Source organism: Vigna angularis, chromosome 7 (genome assembly GCF_016808095.1).
Source record: "Vigna angularis cultivar LongXiaoDou No.4 chromosome 7, ASM1680809v1, whole genome shotgun sequence".
NCBI lineage: Eukaryota > Viridiplantae > Streptophyta > Magnoliopsida > Fabales > Fabaceae > Vigna > Vigna angularis.
In genome coordinates, this window is record NC_068976.1 from 11769313 (window position 1) to 11790897 (window position 21585).

General features: G+C 30.1%; 1 protein-coding gene across 1 annotated transcript; it reads left to right on the forward strand.

The window, feature by feature from the left end:
* Positions 1-549: 549 nt before the first annotated feature.
* Positions 550-1900, forward strand: LOC108337709 (protein PPLZ02). The gene is made up of 2 exons (XM_017574284.2): positions 550-706; positions 1043-1900. The coding sequence occupies exons 1-2, from the start codon at positions 624-626 to the stop codon at positions 1557-1559; spliced, it is 600 nt and encodes a 199-aa protein (XP_017429773.1). The 5' UTR covers positions 550-623; the 3' UTR covers positions 1560-1900.
* Positions 1901-21585: the final 19685 nt, after the last annotated feature.

Sequence of the window (21585 nt, forward strand, 5' to 3'; positions counted from 1 at the left end):
AATTTTAAATTAAAATTTAAACTATTCAAATATTAACTTAAAAATGTCCTTTTGACATGTTAAAAACCTTAACATATTTATATTAAAATAATTATATTTATATATTTTTAAAATTTGAAAATTAAATTGTATTAAAATTTGAAATAAAGAAAAATTTTAATTTTATATAAAAATTTAAGATTTAAAAATATATTTAATCTAATAAGATAAGGTAGTATCGATTGAAAGTTTTATTGAATAAAAATGATATTAGAGAAAAAAAAATTTAATTCGATTCTTAAATTTAAAATTTTAGAGATAATTTGAGATGTTATACGAAGAAGTATTGATATTTTGAAGTGGTAAATCTGATAGGTGTATTCCTACCAAAACCTGATGAATAGTTATGCCGTAATCATGGCTCGCAAATTGCAGAAGATGGCCAAGTTACAGCTGATAGGAAAAGAATAAGAAAATCCCTGTGGGGCCAGATTGTTGAGCAGAGAAAACAGTGGCATGTAACATTTCCCTCACTACAAAAGCTCCCATTCTCTCCCATTTCTCCTTCAGTTGGTACCACTCCAAACATTTTCCACAAAAACACTTTCTCAAAAAGAACAACAATCCATTTTTCTTTCCCCAACATGGCCAGACCACAACAGCGTTACCGAGGTGTCCGACAAAGGCATTGGGGCTCTTGGGTCTCCGAAATTCGCCACCCCATATTGTAAGTTTCCACCATTTTCCCATGCAAGTCACCAATTATAAACCACTCACATTTTCAAAATCTTTCACATGCCACTCAAAGAGTCTGATCGATGCCTTTAAGATTCATGTCTTTTTGCTCGAAAGGATATTATTGTAATGTCATGTGATTCATGTAACTGATAGGAAAAGGTTTTCTCACTGTTGTTGTTTAAAAGAATCAAGCCAAATATGTAATGCTGAAAATTTGATTTTTAAGTTGAGTGAATGAGTAAGAGGTTGAGATGGGAAAAGGGTTTTGTTTTGGTGTTGTTTAAACGAACGAGAGGGATAAAAATGATTGATTTGGTTTGTGCAGGAAGACAAGGATATGGCTTGGTACATTTGAAACAGCTGAGGATGCAGCCAGAGCCTATGATGAAGCAGCGAGGCTAATGTGTGGTGCCAGGGCAAGGACAAACTTCCCTTTCAACCCCAATGTGTCTCACACATCATCTTCTAGTTCAAAGCTTCTCTCGGCAACTTTGACTGCAAAACTTCACAGGTGCTACATGGCTTCTTTGCAAATGACAAGACAGGCTTTGGCATCATCAGGGTCTGAGAGAAAACCTTCAGTGCCAAATGCCACTCCCGCATCCCAACCAAAGAGTCTGACTGTGAAGAGTGAGCAAACTCATCAAGTGTTGCCACACAAGAGAGAAGAGGAGGATCAAGACTCAGAGGCCAACAGGGATGTTAAAATGGCCAGAAATGTTGAAAGTCTTCCTCTGCAGTTTAAGCCTCTTGAGGAAGATCACATAGAGCAAATGATTGAGGAGCTTCTTGATTATGGCTCTGTTGAGCTCTCTTCTGTCTTTTCACCCCAGGCCCTTTAATGGAATGTGCATCATTTTGAATTGAAGCTAGAGTCACAATTGTAGTTGCCTTGTCATTAACAACAACATTCTGGGTATGTGTGACTCAAATTGCAGCTGTAGTAGTTGTGATGAACTCAAAGAGTGTCCACAATTGCAATTTTAAATCAAGCGCAATTTAGATCAAATTCTTTAAGTGTTGTTCTTTAATCAAAACTAGAGTTTTACCTCGTCAAACCTACCTGATTCAACTTTATATTATCGAGGTAAAACTTTGATTATGATTAGATAACGATCTCAAAACGTTGTATAAAATTATATCTTAAGTTCTCATTGAAGAACATGCCAATGTCACAACCAAAGATATTTTAGGCAAAACTTCTGAGGACTCTGCTGGTTAACATTATTCTTAGTTGTTCTAATTTAACCAATTTTTTTTATCTCAACATGGCTTGTTCAAGATTTCTTTCTCGTGACTTTTTGGGAACAGATAAAAAAAATCACTGTAGCTTAATAATCAACTTCAATTTTCAAAAACAAAAATATAAAAAACTGTTAAAAATTAAGTAAAATTACTTATTTATTTTGGAAAAATTTGTTTGTTATGTGAGATTTTTGTATGAACATGAGTGATGGCCTCTTGAGTTGGCATTTGCAGGTGCAGAATGAGTCATTTTCTGAAGGGCAAGTGAAGGTTTTTGTCAAATGGCACAGCTTTTAAGAAAAGAGGCAGAACCCTCTGTTTCAAAGATTGTAGAATTTTATGCACTGACATAAACAAAGGTTTGAAATTGGTAAATATAATTGAAATAGCAGATACCCTTTGAGCGTGATTGATTCTAAATAATGACTTGAAGCAATTCAGATACACACTTCACAACTTGAGCAATAAATGTGAAGTTTACCTTAGCACCATTACACACTCTTCCTCTGTTTAGAAAACTCTTTGCTCTGAAAAAATCAAGCGTTCTGCTATTTTCTTAGCAGATATAATATTGCAATGACTATTCTGTTCTGTTTCTTGTTGGAAAATATTCGTTTCTCAAATAAACTATTCTGTTTTCTGTGTTTCTCTTTCTATTATTTTAAGAATTTTACTTTTACTTTTTGATTCAGAATTAGACTAATCTTAATCTGCAGTTTTCTTTCTTAATATTTATTCTGTTGAACAAACAATATTAACTGGTACAATTGTTAACACAGTTGTGACGTTATTTAGAGGTTTAACAAAACAATGTAATTGATTATGATAAATCAAATATTATGACTTTATCAAATACATGAAAAATAAATAAATACAATTTGTATAAAAAATATATATGAATTTCGATCATATTATGTCTTGTTAGGTCTTTCGAATATATCTTAATTAATTAATAAATAAACTTTTTCAATTACATGAAGAGAAGGAAAAATATAAAAACAATTTATATAAAAATATATATGACTTTCACATCAGATCAGATGAGATTATTTTCAATCTAAAACTTAAAATGATAATAATAAATTTTGAAATATTTAATTTTTTGTTCCTATTTAATATGAGACTTGGAAGAATTCTCAACAGGTTACCGTATTTATCAATCATGTTGTTAAAATTATATTGTTAAATGAAAGCATAAAGAAAAGAAGTTAACAATTAAGATGAGTTAAACTTATTAGAAACTATAAGCAAATATGAAAAAAATTAGAAACTACATTTTAATTTTTTTGACAATTTTTTAGAATTGAATTTTTGAGAAAATTTATTTTTCTTTGCAATAACATTTTATCTTTGATATAAAATTTTTAGAGTGCAATTAACATGTTATATCTCTAATTTTCTATTCTAAATATAAATGTATTATTAGTAATAAATATTTATATGTAATGTGGAAACTTAGACTTACTATTATAGTATTTATATTGAATTGTTTGCACGTAATTTAAAAATTTAGAAACTTCAATCATGGTATTATACTAATTTATATCATTTTAAGAATTACTTAAAGTGAAAAGGAAAACAACTGTTGAAGATAATCATAAATTATAAATTTTAATTTACGTGTAAAATTACAAATAACTTCTTTTTATTTAAAAACAGGTAAAAATCAATAAAAATAATCTTTCCAAGAATGTTCTGAAAACCGTATAATGCCTCGTGTGAGACCCTAAATAATTAACTCTGTAATACTGTCAAATCTGTCATTATTGCACTGCTGAGTCACCTGGCTGTTTCCATAAATGCACCGCGCCACACGTTCAGTGCATTAAAAACGCACCAAACACTGCATGCACGCACGCCACCTGTCACGAGAGAAGTTTCCAATTCAGAAGTGGGAGTGCAGGTGTCAGCAGAGGAGACGCTCGTCCGTGGAGCGTGGAAATTAACAAAACTTTGGTTTTTCGAAAATCTCTCTCACCTGCACGCACTCATCTTCTACCTCTGAACCTAACCCTTCATTTTTCTCCACCTTCTCTCTAAAACCTCCCAACTTCTCTCTACTATAACTCACTAAGCTTCTCTCCGATCACGTTTCAGCACCGTAGGAACGTTCGCTGAACCGAGAGCTACACATTGGACCGAACAGTTTCAAGAACGGAAATTGATTTGTTGTAAGAAGAGTCAAGAGACGTTGAGGGTAGGATACCGTTAACTGGACGAACCAAAAGTCTTGTATTAGGACGTTTCCTTCATTGATCCGGGTAAGGGAAGCTTATACGTTTAATTTATACTTGCATGTTGTATGATTTGATTTGGATGTATGAAAAGTATGCTGTTTGAGTTGTTATGAGCGATCACTGATATTGTATATGTTTTCTGTTGGATGAAATGCATGTTGATTTGGATACGTATGAAAGGTGTATGACTATGGTATGGATGGATTTATTAAAATGATGAGATCTGTATAGTATGAGAATTAAGCATGGATATGAAGTTACGAGATATGAATCATATGAAAAATGTTAAAGTTAAGATAGTTGAAAAATCTGGATATGATAATTCTCCCTATGATAAATTACGCTCGTCACCGTACGGTCTTATACCGTTCGTGTTCCCTGGAAATAACTTAGAGTAGAATTCTTTCATTTGGGGAGAATTCGATTTGAGAACGAGCGTCCTTATTTCGAATTACTATGTTTGAGCGTTCGGCTCAGCATAGAGTTGTTGTACGCCTTAAATTAAATGGTACGGAATTAAGTAACGTTCGGTCTTACACTGAGCGTTCGTCCTAAATAGCGCTCGGTCTTATACCAAGCGTTCGTCCTAAAGAGCGCTCGGTCTTGTACCAAGCGTTCGTCCTAAATAGCGCACGGTCTTATACCAAGCGTTCGTCCTAAATAAGCGCTCGGTCTTGTACCAAGCGTTCGTCATGATTGGTTTTCGGTCATCTACCTAGCGTTCGTTTTAATGTAGTGTTCGGTCTTAAACCGAACGTTCGTCCTTATCTTTGATTTCTTAACGTAAGTAAATAGCGTTCGTCCAAAATACTTAGTAAATGAATATTGGCGCGTTCGGTCATTGACTGGCAGTCGACCCTTTTTTAAACAAAAGATTCCCAATGTAGTTAAGTATTCTTCTTGATGTATCTTCGTCCAAGTTGAGTCAGCCTGACCTCTTGGTACTTAAATTATTATGAAAATGGTCTTATTACTCTGGAGTCTTCCTGATTGTTATTGAGTTCTTCTAAATCTGGCTTTTTACGTTCGTCCTCTTCCTTCAGAAAGTTGAACGTTCGTCCTTTTAAGAAAGTGGAACATAGAATGAAAATGTTATGAAAATGAAATATTAAGACGTGTGAACACTATATTACATGATTATACGATTATGGAATTTGAACGAGCGTTCCAGGGAGGAACGTCTCATATATGTTGGATATTAAATTGGTAAAGTATGACTGTGGCTATTGCTAATGCTGGCTTGGTCCATCCTGATATTCCGTGATACTCATCTTCATGTAGAGGAGAGTAGTTCATGTGTGGGAATGGCAGGAGGTCCTTAGTCCATAAGTTAACATGGGCGACGTAAGAACGGACTAACCTCGAGTGACAGCTGTTGAGTGTATCCCAGTTACTACACCACTCGGGTGCAAGGACACCTGTAGCTACACGGTTCATACAGTCCGGACGGTCGTCATATATATATATATACAGATGCTACATGATGTTATATGTTAAACTATGTGTTTGTATGGAATGAAATATTGTATGTGTTGATGTATAACTTAAACTATATAAGCTTACCCTTTCGTTTTCCTTGTGTTGTCCTGCTGTCTATGTACGTTCGTCCTGTCTTGCAATGATCATCCGTGTGGATGTGAGCAGAAGGCGAGGCCACCCTAGAGGATGTGATCGAAGAAGAAAACTTGGTTGAAGTGGAAGTGAAAGCGGAGCAGTAGAACGTCCGTCTTTCGTTTTGATTAGAGCGCTCGTAGATGTTAGGCTGTAAATGTTAGCTTATTTGGACGTTCGGTTAATTCTTTTGTAAAACCGTTCGTTCTAGTTTACTTTCCTGTTTCGGTGTTACGCTCGTTATTTTTGTATCCAAGCCGTTCGGCTTTTGAACCTTGAACTCTGTTAATTGTAAAGACTGCATGTTTTACTGTTAATTGTAATTAATTCTAATCTATGGTAATTACTATATTTTGGGATGTTACACCTCGTCATCACCGAAACCTTCAAATGATTTCACTACATAAAAATCATTGAATAAAAATTATATTTTTATTTTTATAATAACTATTTTATAAATTAATATTTAAATTAGTGATTAATTATTTTTTGTTTTTAAAATTGATTGATATTTAATTATTTTTTCAGTGTTTGGTAAAGGAAAAACTAATATTAAAATGCATAATTTCATGTCTCCTTTATTTAATGGACTCAGAATCAGCGGTAAAACCACACTATTAGTTTTTTGATACATTGAAAAGTATTACTATTTTTCATTACCAGAACATCAATTTTAATATTTTATACAGATTCTTCCCTGCTCCATGTGGAGCTACTTCTACCATTCTCTACGACTATTCAACTTAATGACTTTTAACCTATCATTTATTAATTTTGATTCTCTATTCAATCACGGATTTATTTCTAAAGTTTGCATACGACAACTATAAAAAAAAGTCAACTTAAAAAGATATATAATAACATGTTACATAAAACATATATATCGCTATTTTGTTCTCTAGAAAATTCGAGTTTCAACTTAATTTCTATTTAACCTTTGTTTGTATTACAAATGGTTGAAGATTTTACATATGAAGCGTGAAAAATAGAGTTTAAAAGAGAAAAAGGTTATTAAGTTAATAGGATCAGACTTTAAAAAGCTCATTTAAAACATCCTAGTCCATTAGTTTAAGCATTTTGTTTCTCTCTAAAACTCAATTTCAGATTTTCTCTATCTTCTCTCTACCAAATCTCTTCTCTGAAACCATTTAATCTCCTATCAGGTGCTGCCAAAACGTCCGCAACGTAGTGGGCTTCGAAACAAACCGATTCATTTCGGGTTCTAAGTTGGTAAGTCCCTCCATGCAACCTCTTCTCCGTTCTTGAACTGGGACATGCATTTTGCTGGTTGCAAGTGCCTTAAGCTTTCTTCTTTTCCATTTTTCCACTCCATTCTAGCTCTAAGAGTTGTTTCCATCACCATTTTGGTGGGTTGTAGGGTTTTATTGAGTTCTTGCGGTGCAGGAACTGTTGGTTTGTTCTTGCGAGCTATCCAGTTAAGTTACTCTAAGGTAAGGAGAGCTAGAATACTTCTTTAAATTGTTTGCATGAAGTGTATGTATATTGGATTCTGAATTGGTGTATTGTTTGGAGTTGTATTTTGCATTTTGAGTATGTTGTATGGTATGTGTTGATATGTGAAATCCATGAAACTGTGTTGAGCTGTTTGGAATTGATTTGGATGGGTTTGAATTGCTATAATTGACCAATTGGAAGTGATTTAAGTGTGAAATCTGGTATATTTTTGGTTGGATAGAAATTTGGAGTTTTGTGATTTTTAGGACACTTTGAGAGTAAGTGAGGTAGTGATTTTGGGCATTTGGAGTCTAAAGCGCAACTGGGCTGTTGGGGCAGTCTTAGCCACTGTAATGTGACTTGTTTGAGTTACTAAATTGATCAAACTAGGTGCAAAGCCGTGGGATTGGGTTTTGGGTCCCTAGGTTGGGAAAATTGATGTTTTAGAGTTGAATTTGAGTTTTAATCACTTTAGAATGGTAGTAGGAATGTTTAGAATCATTTAGATAAGTTTAATTAAGTATAAAACAATAATTAAGGGTGTTAGAAGTTAGTAAAAATGGTTAGAAATGGTCATGTTGGATTCTGCTCATAATTATGCAGAATTCTGCAGAACGCTGCAGTTGACCGTTCGGTCTTGTGCTGCTCTCAGTCATAACTGGGTTGGTCTCTTTTGAGTCTTACCAGTTCATGACCGTTCGGTCTCTTAATAAGTGTTCGGCCAAGGCTCTAAGTGTTCGGCCAAGGCTCTAAGTGTTCGGCCAAAGCTCTAAGTGCTCGGCCAAAGCTCTAAGTGTTCGGCCAAAGCTCTAAGTGCTCGGCCAAAGTTCATAGCGTTCGACCAAAGCTCCTAGCGCTCGGTTTCTCTTAGTGGTCAGTCCTAAATAGTGTTCGGTCACTTCTTCAGGCTTATCTTTTATGGACCGTTCGGTATTGTCCATTGGGAAGTGATATACCGTTCGGTCTCCACCATTTATAGGGTGTTCAGTCTTGCTCATAATATGTTGATGTTTTCTGTTTGGCCGCCATTTCTATTTATTCCAGTATGTTATTTTGATTAATTGTTCTAGTTGCTTTAAGGGCTCATGTGTGCATTATCATGTTGGTGTTAAAGTTGAAAGTATTAGTATTGGACGTAATTCCATGATCCTCAAGGGGGATACATGGTGGTGCCCTTTCAGTGTGTTTAGAATGATTTGCATGGTAGCTCAATCTTGGGGGTTTTCCTGACGCTCCAATGGTCTTTCATTTTCAAGTAGAGAGGATTGATCCATGTGGTGAGGAGTAGCAGGAGGTCCTAGTCTTGGGTGCTTCCAGTATGACCCAAGGTGAGTGATAACGGACTAACCTCGTGAGTGTGGTAGGGTGAAACCCATTGGTAATGACTTTGCAAAGCAGTAGAAGCCACCACGAGTGCATAACCCGTCATAACTCGACAATCATTCTAAGTCCGGACGAGTCAAGTTTAAGTGTCATAAGTCATGTTTGTATAGTATAGTATATCTGTCTTTACTGGCATGTTGCCTATGACTGTTATAACATGATTTTTTATATCTAGCTCACCCTTGCTTGTGGGTTTGTGTTTGCTTGGGTATGCTTTCCTTTGCAATGATCATTCACTTGGATGTGAGCAGAGATGGTTGAGGTGCCTCTAGAGCAGGCTTTGGAGGAAGATGATGCTGGTGCTTAATCTCCTTAGGATTCTATCAGTTATTCCTTATCTTTTGAAATACTCTATTATGTTTAAGTTTTAAATTAGGACTCAATTTGGGATGACTGTAAGCTTAAAACTTTATTTACAGTCTACTCTAATTGTTCTCTTTTATATAAATGTGGACTAACTATGTTATATGCTTCTATATAATATGGGAGGTTACATTACATAATTGTATTTAATATATCAAATTGTATATTAAATATAAATTTAATTAGTAATTTAGTTTTTATATTTAAATTTATGATTCATTTTAATTTTATATATTTTTTATTTAATTAAGTTTTAATATGTTTAAAATGATTTAATTTGATTCTTTTGTTAAATTGATGTTAATATTATTTAAAGATGTTACGTGTTAAAATTTGAATTATTTTTATTTTAATATTCTTTTAATTTAATACATAACATTTTTTATATTTTAAAGTGACACTTTTTAAACAGATTAATTCTAGTTTAATAGAAAAGATCAAATTAATCATATTTAAAAGATATTAAAATTGAGTTTAAAAAAATACAAAAACAAAAATAATCACATACCTAAATATAAGAAATTATATTATTGATTAAACTTAAATAAAAGACCAAATTATAATAGATAAATAAGGATTATCTTCATCTTCGTTTTATTGAATATATTTTATAAGTTGAATTAAATGTAAAGTTCACTACATTAATTTTGTATCAAAATTATTTATAATTATTGAAATTTATTAAATAAAGTATAAGATCTACTACTTAATAAAACGTAAAACGAGGTGGATTAGTATAGTTCAAAATTAGGAAATAATTTTCATTGATTAGTATTTCAAGAAAGAGGTGCCTTGAGTGAATTATCATAAGAAAAGATGACTTGACTCGTGGGGTAATGTGGTCTTTATATAAACTTTAATAGATTAATATTCTTGACTACTTTCAACATTTTTTGGGTTACAATATAATATATTCATGTTGTTCTAGATCAAATTAATGTTCAAATGTTGCTCACTATTGATTTAAGAAAGAATTATCCGACAAAACATAATTTTAAAAAATGGTGCATAAATAGGACATGGTCCCATAAATATGATTAATATATTTTATTTGGTAACGTTTATCAAGGTGAATTTATGAAGTGGTTAAAGGTAGCATGTTGACTTCAATTGATTATTGACTCATTTATAGTTTTTATTATTCTACTATTGTGTCATGCATCAATCAATTGAAATATTCCAAAACGAATTTGTTGGAGATAGACTTATTCCAAGACTTTGTTAAAAATAATGAGACATGACACTAATAAATTAAAAAATAGATAATATATGTTTTAATTAAGTCTCTCAAAGATTTTCGCAATAACCGATTTCCAGTTCTACATTATAAAAGTGGTGATTTTAGTTTTCATGTTTGAGAGACTAAAATTAACTATGTTATTGTGGTAGACAAAAGATTTATCTTAATTTCAAAATTTAAAATTCAAATGAAGCACAAAACTTAGTTGTTCCACTTAAAAATTCATTTATAATGTATTAAATTTAAAGTATTGAACTAGGTGCTGATGAAAGATGATAATAATATTATAAAGTTGTCACGATTAATAAAAATGGAGGAGATAAAAAAATGAATTGGAAGTGTTATTTTGATATTTTATATGAATCTTTCATGATAGATGAAAGTAGAATGACATGTAAATATAGAATGTTCTCTTTTTCATAAATGCAAATTGGACTCTTGTAGTATTTTTAAAAAGAAATTCTTTAACTTAAAAAACTAATTTATAATTTAATTTTGTTAGAATAAGATGTAATATTATTTAAGAAGTAAAGTTTAAATTTAATTTTATAAAAGTAATTAGTATGATAAAATCCGAGGTCTGTTGAGATCTTATGAGAGAGGCATAACACATAGAACCACATAGGATTTCCAATAATTTAGCAAAGGATTGTACCTCAAAGAACAAAGTTTTGACTTGGGGGAAATAGGGTATGATTAATGTTGCAGTGTAGGAACACACTTTGCTAAATTTTCAAAATTCAAAATACCTTTCTAAATTATTGTTAGCTCCTTTAAAGTGAATGGACACTGAATGAGATTGAGTGCTTGTTCTAATAATTTGTTCAAGGGCCCATTTCCCACCTTAAAAGCCTTACAATATTCATCTTTCTACCAATTTCCTCCTCTCAATAAAACCAAATTATGATCATATTAATTCAGATATTCTTACCCTTAACTCAGATATTCACTGTGTAAAATCTCACAAAGAAAAGGACACTTTTCCTTTTCTCTCTTCCTTTTTGTTAGTTAAATGAAGTGTATAATACTATTATTCAATATAATATTAGTTTTTTATGTGGTTTTTCTATGTTGAACCTATGACTTACCTTTTTCATTTATTTTGTACCATTTCAGTTTTTGTTTTGTTTTAAATTGACTTGGAGACGTCTTTCTTTTTTCTTTAGTTTTTGACCAGTTGATGATGATAGATTCACATTTGTTAAACATCGTTTTCCAGTAATCTTGGCAGCTTCATTAGCTCCAGATCTTATTAAGTTCAGTTCAATTCAATAATTGAGATCACTTTATCGATTCCTGTCACACTTGTAGTTCTTATCCACTTAATAATCATATTTAATTAACTTTTTTCTACAATATGCTCTTCTAATCAAGTTTACTGTGTAGTTTATGACAGATCATTATAAACAAAATTATTTTTGTGCTTCTTTTTATTTTATACATCACTCAATTGTTTCATTTTTACTTAATATAAAATTTTTAAATCATACTTAAATTTGCATGATTTGGTGTCTGAAACTTGATGATTATTGACCTGTATTGGGATTAATTTTGCTCCCCACAACCATCAAATAATAAAGTTGTTAAGTTTCATTATTTTGTTTTACTTTTGAATATCTGAAAAGTTTGTAATATGATGGCATATTAGTGAGTTTTTCATCATTAGCCGTTTGAATCTTGTGACCTAGACCAACACTTTTTGCTTCACCATTTACCATATACTCATGTCAATTTACTCTTCTTCCTCACAGACATAAACAAACATACGTAGCCTTATAGTTATTAATATATAAAAATATGAAACAAATCAATAATTTTAAATTTCTTCAAATTATTAATACTTCGACCATTTTGATATGGATTGAGTAATTTTTTGTTGTTGGGTGTATTTTCAAATATATAGGACTTAATTGTTATATTTTACAAAACTTGCAATTTTGTTCTATATTTTAATTTATCTGTATTTCTTTTAGAATTTCACAATTTTAGTTTCTTAATTTTGAATCATCTATAATTTTAATCTCTTAATTTTTAATTTTATTAAATGGTTAGTTTATAATAACATTATGTATTAAGAAATAAATAGTCAAAACATAAAACCAAATCTAAAAACTAAAATTCCATAATATTAAAAAATATAATTTTAAAAATTTAAAAATTTAAAGAAAAAATTTGAATTAAAAATTACAATTAAGCGAAAATTTGAAAAATGACTCCCATTTGAGATGACAAAGACAAAATACACACACATATAGAAATAAAAGAATAGAACTGATTTGATCAAACTAAGATAAAACTAGTTAAAAATTATATATTTAGCTGACATGCATAATCTAGTAACTTTACTCTAATGGAAATATCTAAAGATTATTTATCAAATATTTCAATCAAACCTAATTTCAGTTAAAAACTTTTTAAAAGTATAAAGATATAGCTAAAAAAAGTTTAATTTCTCTTGACAAAGTTTCTTTCATAGACTCCATTTTAGGAATAGAAGCTTCAACCATGTGTTTAAAGAATGATTCATTTATCAATTATCTGCTATTCCGTCGATTAGCTAATTAAGTTTTTCACATTTTGGTGCTATGATTAAGGGACAAACCCAATGTATGTTAATCACCATCGAATGAGTTGATAGCTTGAATTCAAAGCATTATATAGTCACTTTGACTACTTGTCATCATTGCAGCTAATTTTATTTTTTTTTTGTGTATATTAATTTCTCTCTCTCTTTCTATACATATATATATATATATATATATATATATACATATATATATATATATATATATATATATATATATATATATACATATATATATATATATATATATATATATATATATATATATATATAATATTATATGTATGTATATAGATCTTTGTTTTAGGTTTTTCAAGAGTGGTATTGGTTTCATGCATAGTTCATGCTACGTTACAAAGCAAGATCTTTGTGTATGCATGACACGTGCATTGTTTTATACGTTCAATTTTGAAGTTTGACCGAATGAAAAAAATGTTCTGTTCAAGAGAAACATATTTCAATATTGAATATGAAAAATTAATATTCGGGATCGTTATTTTTGTCTCATTTCATGTTGCTCCTAATTATTGCATATTGCTATGTCTCCAAGTTAGAACTAGCTAGGCTCTAGTATTAAATATGAAGTTAATTAAAAGCTTTTTTATTCCAACTTTTTATTTTGTTATTATCATTATTTTTAATGATTAATTTGGTCCCCATATTATATTTTACAATTTTAAACCACTAACTATAGATATCAATTATAAACTTTTGAATCATCCATTAACTGCACTTCTAATATTTAAATGTTAAATAAGTACCAACATTTTTGCTAAATACTAAACATTAAGTCAACAAATGGATGAAATTGTATAATTCAATTTGTAAAATTTGCAAAAGATGTTATTAACGTGCAATAACGTGTCATTGGTTGTCTTATTAAATTGAAAAACTTGAATACACAGATTAATCATAATTATAAACATGTGGTGTTTCAAAATGACCTTTTTTTTTTTCCAAAAGGGTGTTATATGTTGTATGAATAAAATATATGATTCTCAAAGGATATCCTAATCATTTTACAATTTGAAACAGGCATTTGTGAGGGAAGTAATAGAAAAGAATTTCATAGAAAAGGGGTCTCTCAATTTAATGTAAGGTGCACAAATTCATCAAAAGGCATGCCTCTAAGTGAGAAGAGAGAAAGACACAAGAAAAGGTAAGTGAAAGAGTCAAAGAGGGTGAGATGTTCCTTAGAAGAAAAAGCAGTCAACAACAATCATGGTGCACCCAATCATGGTGTATATATAGAATCTCTAGTTGAAATGCTTGCTCATACAATCATGGGTTATACACTCTTTATTTCCCCCCCTTAAATCTCACATCAAGTTACAAAATGTTCATTTTTTTAATTTTATAATTATATTAATTAGTGTTAAAAACATGTTTTATTTTTCAATCATGGTATGTTTGAGATAACTATGCGTAAAGTATTGATTTCATGGACAATTATTTTTTGTGGAATATAAGGATCATGCATAAATACTTAAAGAGGCGTGTCATTTATTTGTTATAGTTCTTGGAGGTTAGGTGCGTCATGCATAAATCAAAAAGGTAAAAAGGGTTTGTTGAAAGAAAAAGCAATTATGGGAAAAGTTAGTGTGACGTACTGAAAAGTTAAAATACTTTCAAGAAGCACAGTTTGGAGCATAAGAAGCTTTTCTTTTCTTTTTTTTCTTCACAAAATGTAAGGGAAAAATGGCTTAGTGGAGTGTGATGTTTTTGTTTGCTACACACAATGACAAGAACAAACCGTGTTAAACATAATTATTACACATGAATTTTGGTTTGAAGTAAGCCAAAATCACATTTTTCAAAATTTCACCTCTTCTTCATATTTTCCCATCTTTGGTCATAAAATGACTTTGATTCATTATGTGATCCTAAACCATATTTTTTTAACATGATCAAACAAATAGTTCCATTTCCCAAACCCTTTGACCCAATTACTGGATACTAGAAAATCTCACCAAACCTAATTTCGTAGAAATTAACAAGTTGGATTAGAAGAAGAAAAAATCATCGTCTTATATTTAATAAATGTTCTTAACTTAACAATTTAATAAAATATAAAACTGGCTGATAAAATCTTAACATTTGAATTTTTTTATTTTTATAAATAATTATATAATATTTTAAGTCATCAATTCATTAAAAACCAATAATTAAGTTTTTTCATAGAGACAAACATTGGTATAACAAATCAAACTCTTAATAATGCAATGAAAAACTATAAATGAAACTTAAAGAAAGAGTATAAGTTTATTTTGTTCTAGTTTCTAAAGATATAATAATGTTCACAAGACCCAACATCAATATATTTCAAGTTAGGTATTTTATCTTTTGAGATCACTAGTTTCATTCATTTTTCACTCATATGCCTAAGTCTTTAATGCCATAAAGAGAAACTATTGTTAACTTCTGTAATTACTATCATATCCTCATCTGCAATCATGTAAAGAGATCCTTCTTCTTTCCATGAACAACAAGATTGTCTTTCATTAACTTTCAATGTTCATCTCCAAAAGTCTTGTAATGCCCCTCATCATCCAACTACCCTATAGATATTGAGTTTCTCTTTAAGGTAGGAAATGTGTCTGACATTATTTAAATTTTGCACGCTTCCATTAGATTCTGATGTTAATATAATTTCTTTCCACAATATCAAGATATTTTCCATTTGCAAGGTAAATCTTCCCAAACTTTCTAGAAACATAGTTAGATAATAGTTCTAAAGAAGGTGTAATATGAAATGACGCACCTCAATCCATAATCCATGAGTCAATGAAATTATCTAAACTACATATCAATGCATCTCCAATTTCATCAATTGTTGCATTTGCTGATTGCTTATCATCTTGCTTCTTTTTGTTGTTGTTTTCCCTTTAAGCCCAACATTGATTTGTAAAGTGACCCCTTTTCTGAAAATTCCAACAAGTTATATCATTATGTAATTTTGTTTGTGGTCTCCCTCTAGACTTTGATCTACCTCGACCTTAATTATGACCTTTCTGGTTGTTTTTACCTTTACTCAATGCCAAACCAGAATTAGAACTAAAAGATTCCACTAAACTTCTCCTGCGAACATTTTTGCTTAAGATCAAGTCACGAATGTTATCAAACTTCAACTTGTTATTTCTTGTAGAATTACTAACTTTAGTAACCGTCGATGAGAGAAAAAGTAGGAGTGATGAAGGGAGAGAAAGAGAGAATAATAAAAAATTTAATAAACTTTTTTGTGAGGTTATGTGATGTGCTACATGAGTAGGGATGACAACAGAGGCACGGATAGTGCCTACCCGTAACCTGACCTGACCAAAATAAATTCACCCGCTACCTGATCCCGTACCCGCACGGATATCCGCTTAAAAAATATCTACGGATATTTTAAAACCTGTGATACCTGTGAATACTCATTGATACCCGCAAATATTTAAAAAATATATTTTTATAAATTATTAAAATAAAATTTAAATAAAATTACAAAAAATATATGAATATAATATAAATTAAAATTTAATTTTAATTAAATTTAACCATATAAAATATAAACTAATGTTAATTTTAATTAAATTTAACTTAATAAAATATAAATTAAATTTTTATTTTTATTTTTTTGGGATAGTAAATATCTGCAGGTACAGATAATATAATACCCGCACTCGATCTATTTATAAGTGGATATTAAAACATCCGTTACCCACAACACACAGATAGTAAATATCCGCGGTTACAAACTATCTGTCACATATTTTATCCGCGAACAAGTATTTTTTTTTGCTATCCCTATACATGAGAGTGTGTGCAACCGTTGTTGAAGAATAATAATATATAATCTTGAACTAAATGTGTGGTGTGTGCACATTGAAAGTTGATCTAACGACATGAAACATTAACCCAATTATATTATACAAGATAGTGATAAACCATTTTTTGTTTTTCTAAAGTGATAATGATTCTATCCAACATATCTCATTGATATGCACATGCTACTAACTAATTTAAGGACATAATACGATTTCCTCATTTTAAGTTGAAAAATCCTTAATGAGATATAGACTATCTTTCATAAGCTTGATGATACTTTATTTCACTTCAAGAGTCCAATTTTTGACTTATTATATATGAGATCTTATTTTATTGCACTCAACTAATTTTTAAAAAGTTAAAGACATGATCAATTTTATAGCATTTTATCATACATGAAGCACTCTCGTTCTTTTGGATCCAAACAAACCAGAGAAAGGAGGATTAAGAATTGATAAAGAGTGTTTTAATGACAAGACAAAATGCAAATAACTAACTAATACATTGAATGTGACTTGCTCCTACTTAAATAACTTATCCGATCATATGCAATTGGAGTTTTCTGAAGTTCGATAATCAATTCAAAATTAACATTATTCAATTGTTGTGGTCTACAATGACCTCATTAAGAAGTCAAATCATAATCATATAAGGACTTGACCTATTACATTTTTAAATAAATAAATTACACTTTAATTGTGAATACTAAGTTTTGTCCTAATAAGAAATGTTCAGCTTAATAAAACTATAATTTTATAATTATGATGAAAATTTTAATACCTATTATTTCTCTGTTGATATTGATAAGTCAATTTTAATTACAAGAAAAAATTGGTTTGGATTAAATATGGTATTAGTGCATATTTGAAAATATTTATGCCTTGGATTCCCTACAACAGAGTACCCCAAGTTTCTAGTTTCGATATGAAGTTGAGTTAAATAATAAAACAAATTTTATCATTTACAATTGTTATACACACACGTACGTACGTGTGTATATATATATATATATATATATATATATATATATATATATATATATGGTATTATTTTTTGGGTTTTGCTAGCAGACTAGGCTATGCCTTTAGCCCGTTGGATACAGAATGTTACAAAGTTGCACCGCATACTAGGTCATGTGGGCCATGAAAATGTGTACTACCATGCTCAGCATATATATTTATCCTGTGATTATTTCTTTTAGCACCTCTATGTTTTCTTTCTGCATGTAGAAAATGTTCAATTTTTTTTTGGGTTGGAAACATTTTTTATTACATAATATGGAATGCTTTTTCATAATACATAATCCAAAATGCAGAAATATATTAAGGATTACAAGTCTACACTACAAAATTCAAAATATATTATCAAATTTGAAATTATATTTCAGATTATAATATAGAATATATTTCCAAATTTTATCATTTAGGCATGGTCATTTTAGACATTTCTGACATCCTATGAAGGTGTGGGATGAAACCACGAATGTGGAAAAAGTAATTACCCTAGACTATTCTATCACATGATGTCGAGTTATAATCATCGAATCATTCACATATATTTAGTTTTGTATTTCAAATTCTCATTCACAAATATTGAAATTTATATTTCATATGTTTAATATTTAAAGTGAAGAGTCTTAGTAGCAATTAATTTAAAACCCGTGTCGGGTGATGTTGGTTTATATATTTATTATAATAAAATTATAGATCCGAGAAAAAATAATATATATTTTTAAGTTTATAATTAAATTTCAAATATAATTAATTTTAAAAATAATTTATAAGTTTACAAAATTAATATGTCTATAAAAATATAAATAGTAGGTTTTATAAAAATATAAAAGGAAAAAATAGGTGTAAAAATAGAGTACATTCGTCTAATAAATGTCTATTTAGACTCGTATAAAGTCTATTGTAAGATTTGTCTCATTAGTAAATGGACAAACTCATCTAATATGCATTATTAAATTTGTTCAATTTGTTTATAGAAAAACCTGTCTAGTATATATTGTTAGACTTGTCTAAACTGTGCATAAATATACTCGTGTAGTGTTTGTTGCTAAAATAATTTAATATGTGTATGAATATAGTCGTCCAAACAATCTATTTATTGACTCATTTAATTGTATTGTCAAACTTATTTAAGGAGTGAATGGAAAAAATTGTCAAAAGTTTTAATTGACTAGTAGTATAGAGAAAGAGAATTACAAAATTGAACAAATATTACTGAAATCATATTAAACATTCAACAAAGTGACTTCCACATTAAATAACGTGGATGAAAATATAAATCAAAAATAGTATTAAGCCTTCTATTTAAGAACTATAAAATAATAACTTATTAGATATTAAGTGATAGAATTGAAGTTTATTGCTACTTTTATTGTAAATTAGTTGTAAAACAAATCAAATGAATAAAATAATAAAATAACTTTTAAGATAAACAAACTTTTATAACAGTATAAACAATTTGTATTATATATATATATATATATATATATATATATATATATATATATATAAATTTTTTAAAATAATATTATTTTAAGAAATGAAAATAAAATATATGTTTTAAATTTATTTTTATTAATGACCAAAGAATTATAAATCATAAAAAAGATAAAATTAAAAATGAAAAAAAAATAATATAAAAAATTTATTCTTTAAATATTGTTTATTTTATAATAATTTATTAAATAATTAATTAATTAATTAAAAGTTATAAAAGGATAAAATTAAAAGTAAAAAAAATATAGACAAATTAGTTTAAAAATAAAATAAATACATAAAAACGTAAAATAAATTTTATGTACGTATAACAACAAAATAAATATAAAATTCGTATTTTATTTTATTTTTAAATCTAAACTAATTTAAACCAATGAAAAATGATTGGCTCAATCCTTTTTGTAACGCCCCGGCAACTCACAGGGACCATCGACTGCCCCCACAGATCACCACCAGGCTTTCCAGTGTGCTTTGTCCTCACTCAGGCTACCAAAAAGCAAATGTATTTTGGTGATATGAGTAGTCAAATCAATTCCTTTAAGTTATCCTTCAACCGTATAGTCCCATACCTATACAGTCTCCAAATCCCTCTCATTCTGGTGTATGCTCGATTCGTCCATGTACCCCTTCCACCCGAAGCTGCCAGGAGCCGCTCCTTGTCTGTGCCCCCTGCACCATGCTTCTTGCACCGGCGTCACTCCCCGCCCTCGTCTCCGTGCCCGGGTGTCACACTTTTCTCCTAATAAATCCCGTTCAAACTTATATCTAAACACTCCTAACTATTTATTTGAATTTATTCTTTATACATGGTTAAGACTTGAGTTATTTTATTATTTGTTGGCTGCATCAGGCGTAAGTAGTCTTTCATTTTATTGACTAAAAATGTCAAGAGCCAATAGTAAAAACAATTAATATCTTTATTTTATAAAGCAAAAAACAAAGTTTAAATGATAATCTTTCCGTGACTAATATTTTTAAAAAAATAATTAAATGCAGTATTTTTCTCTTGATGTGATCATGGAAGAGAAAATATTCAACTCATGATGCCACATCCCCCTCTTTTTTCTAAAGAAAAAAGAGAGTATAATAATATGTGTGTTTACTGTGACCAGTTGATAGCTATATCATTTCAATAATTACTGAACACTAACCATCATATAGTTGAATTAAGTCAAGTTTATTCAAATATAATCTCAGATCTTCTAGAAAAAAAAGGGATACACACTAAAATAATTTTTCTATATCTTGTTGCATTAGAATAAATGCATTTGATTGAACACTTCAATATATAATTTGTCTGGTGATCATCACTCCAACAAGTTTTCCACATAGAATAACTTGTAGATAATATGAAGAAACATATGCCCACACAAGTCAATGTGATTGCATACGGCAAGTAGAATTTTTGTATGTATGCCTCAAAGGTTAATGGAAAAAAAGAAAAGAAATGAAAAACACAAGAAAGACTCGATGGATATCTTTAGATTTTAAGGTATGTTGACACCTTTGACATTATTTAAGAGAAAACAAATTTGTATTAATACTACGAGTTGAAATATAATTTATATATAAGATAATTTTTAAAAAAATGTTTAATTAAGTTTTAAGTATATTATAAGTTTGAATATTTTTAATTGTATTACTTTTAAACCTTTTTACTATTAAGTTTTCAAAATATTTTTTTTCGTTTTCATTTATGTACACTAGTAAAAAAACAACATTTAAACTTGCATAATAGGCATCGGTTTAAGAGAAACCGAAACCTATATGAATGCGATAACATTTCTATAGTTTTGTCGAACATATCTATCTCGGTTCAAGGGAATCGAGGCATATACGCCATATTATCTCGGTTAAAGTATACACCGAGGCAGTATGTCCTGTACTGAACTGATAAGTCTGATTATTAAACGTTCCATTTATTTTTGTTCGAACCCTACGGCTTTGGTTCATTCAGAACCAGTGTGAAAAGGCTTTTCTGCCTCGGGTCCTGGTAGAACCGAGGCATATAGGCATTTCAGAATATTTTTTTAGGCATATAGGCATCGATTGCTTTATTAATCGAGGCATATAGTAGTCTACTGCCTCGGGTAATGATAGAACCGGTGTAGTATCGCTTTAAATAATTGTCCAGGTTAAAAATTTTACCTTACTGTTCATGTTCTTCTTCCTCACACTCTTGCATCTTCCTGGCACAACCTTCTCTGCAGCGCTTCTTCCCTGGCACAACCTTCTCTACTGGTGGTCCAAGGTCCGTCGTGCTTGATGCCTTTGCCTCCATTGCTCTCACAGTGGCGCATGGGTCGTTCTTCTTCTTCTTCTTCTTTTCCGTTTTGGGTTCATCTTTGGCAAGAGAGGGGAGACTCTCTTCTTCCCTTCTTTCTTTTCGGGTTCAGACGCGGTTTCGTGTAGGGAGGGGCGGCCAGCGCGACTTTG

Excerpts from the sequence above, each read along its gene's own strand:
- LOC108337709 (XM_017574284.2), top strand. The coding sequence starts at position 624 with ATGGCCAGACCACAACAGCGTTACCGAGGTGTCCGACAAAGGCATTGG. Across the intron at positions 707-1,042 it reads GAAATTCGCCACCCCATATT|GAAGACAAGGATATGGCTTG; the intron begins GTAAGTTTCCAC and ends TGGTTTGTGCAG.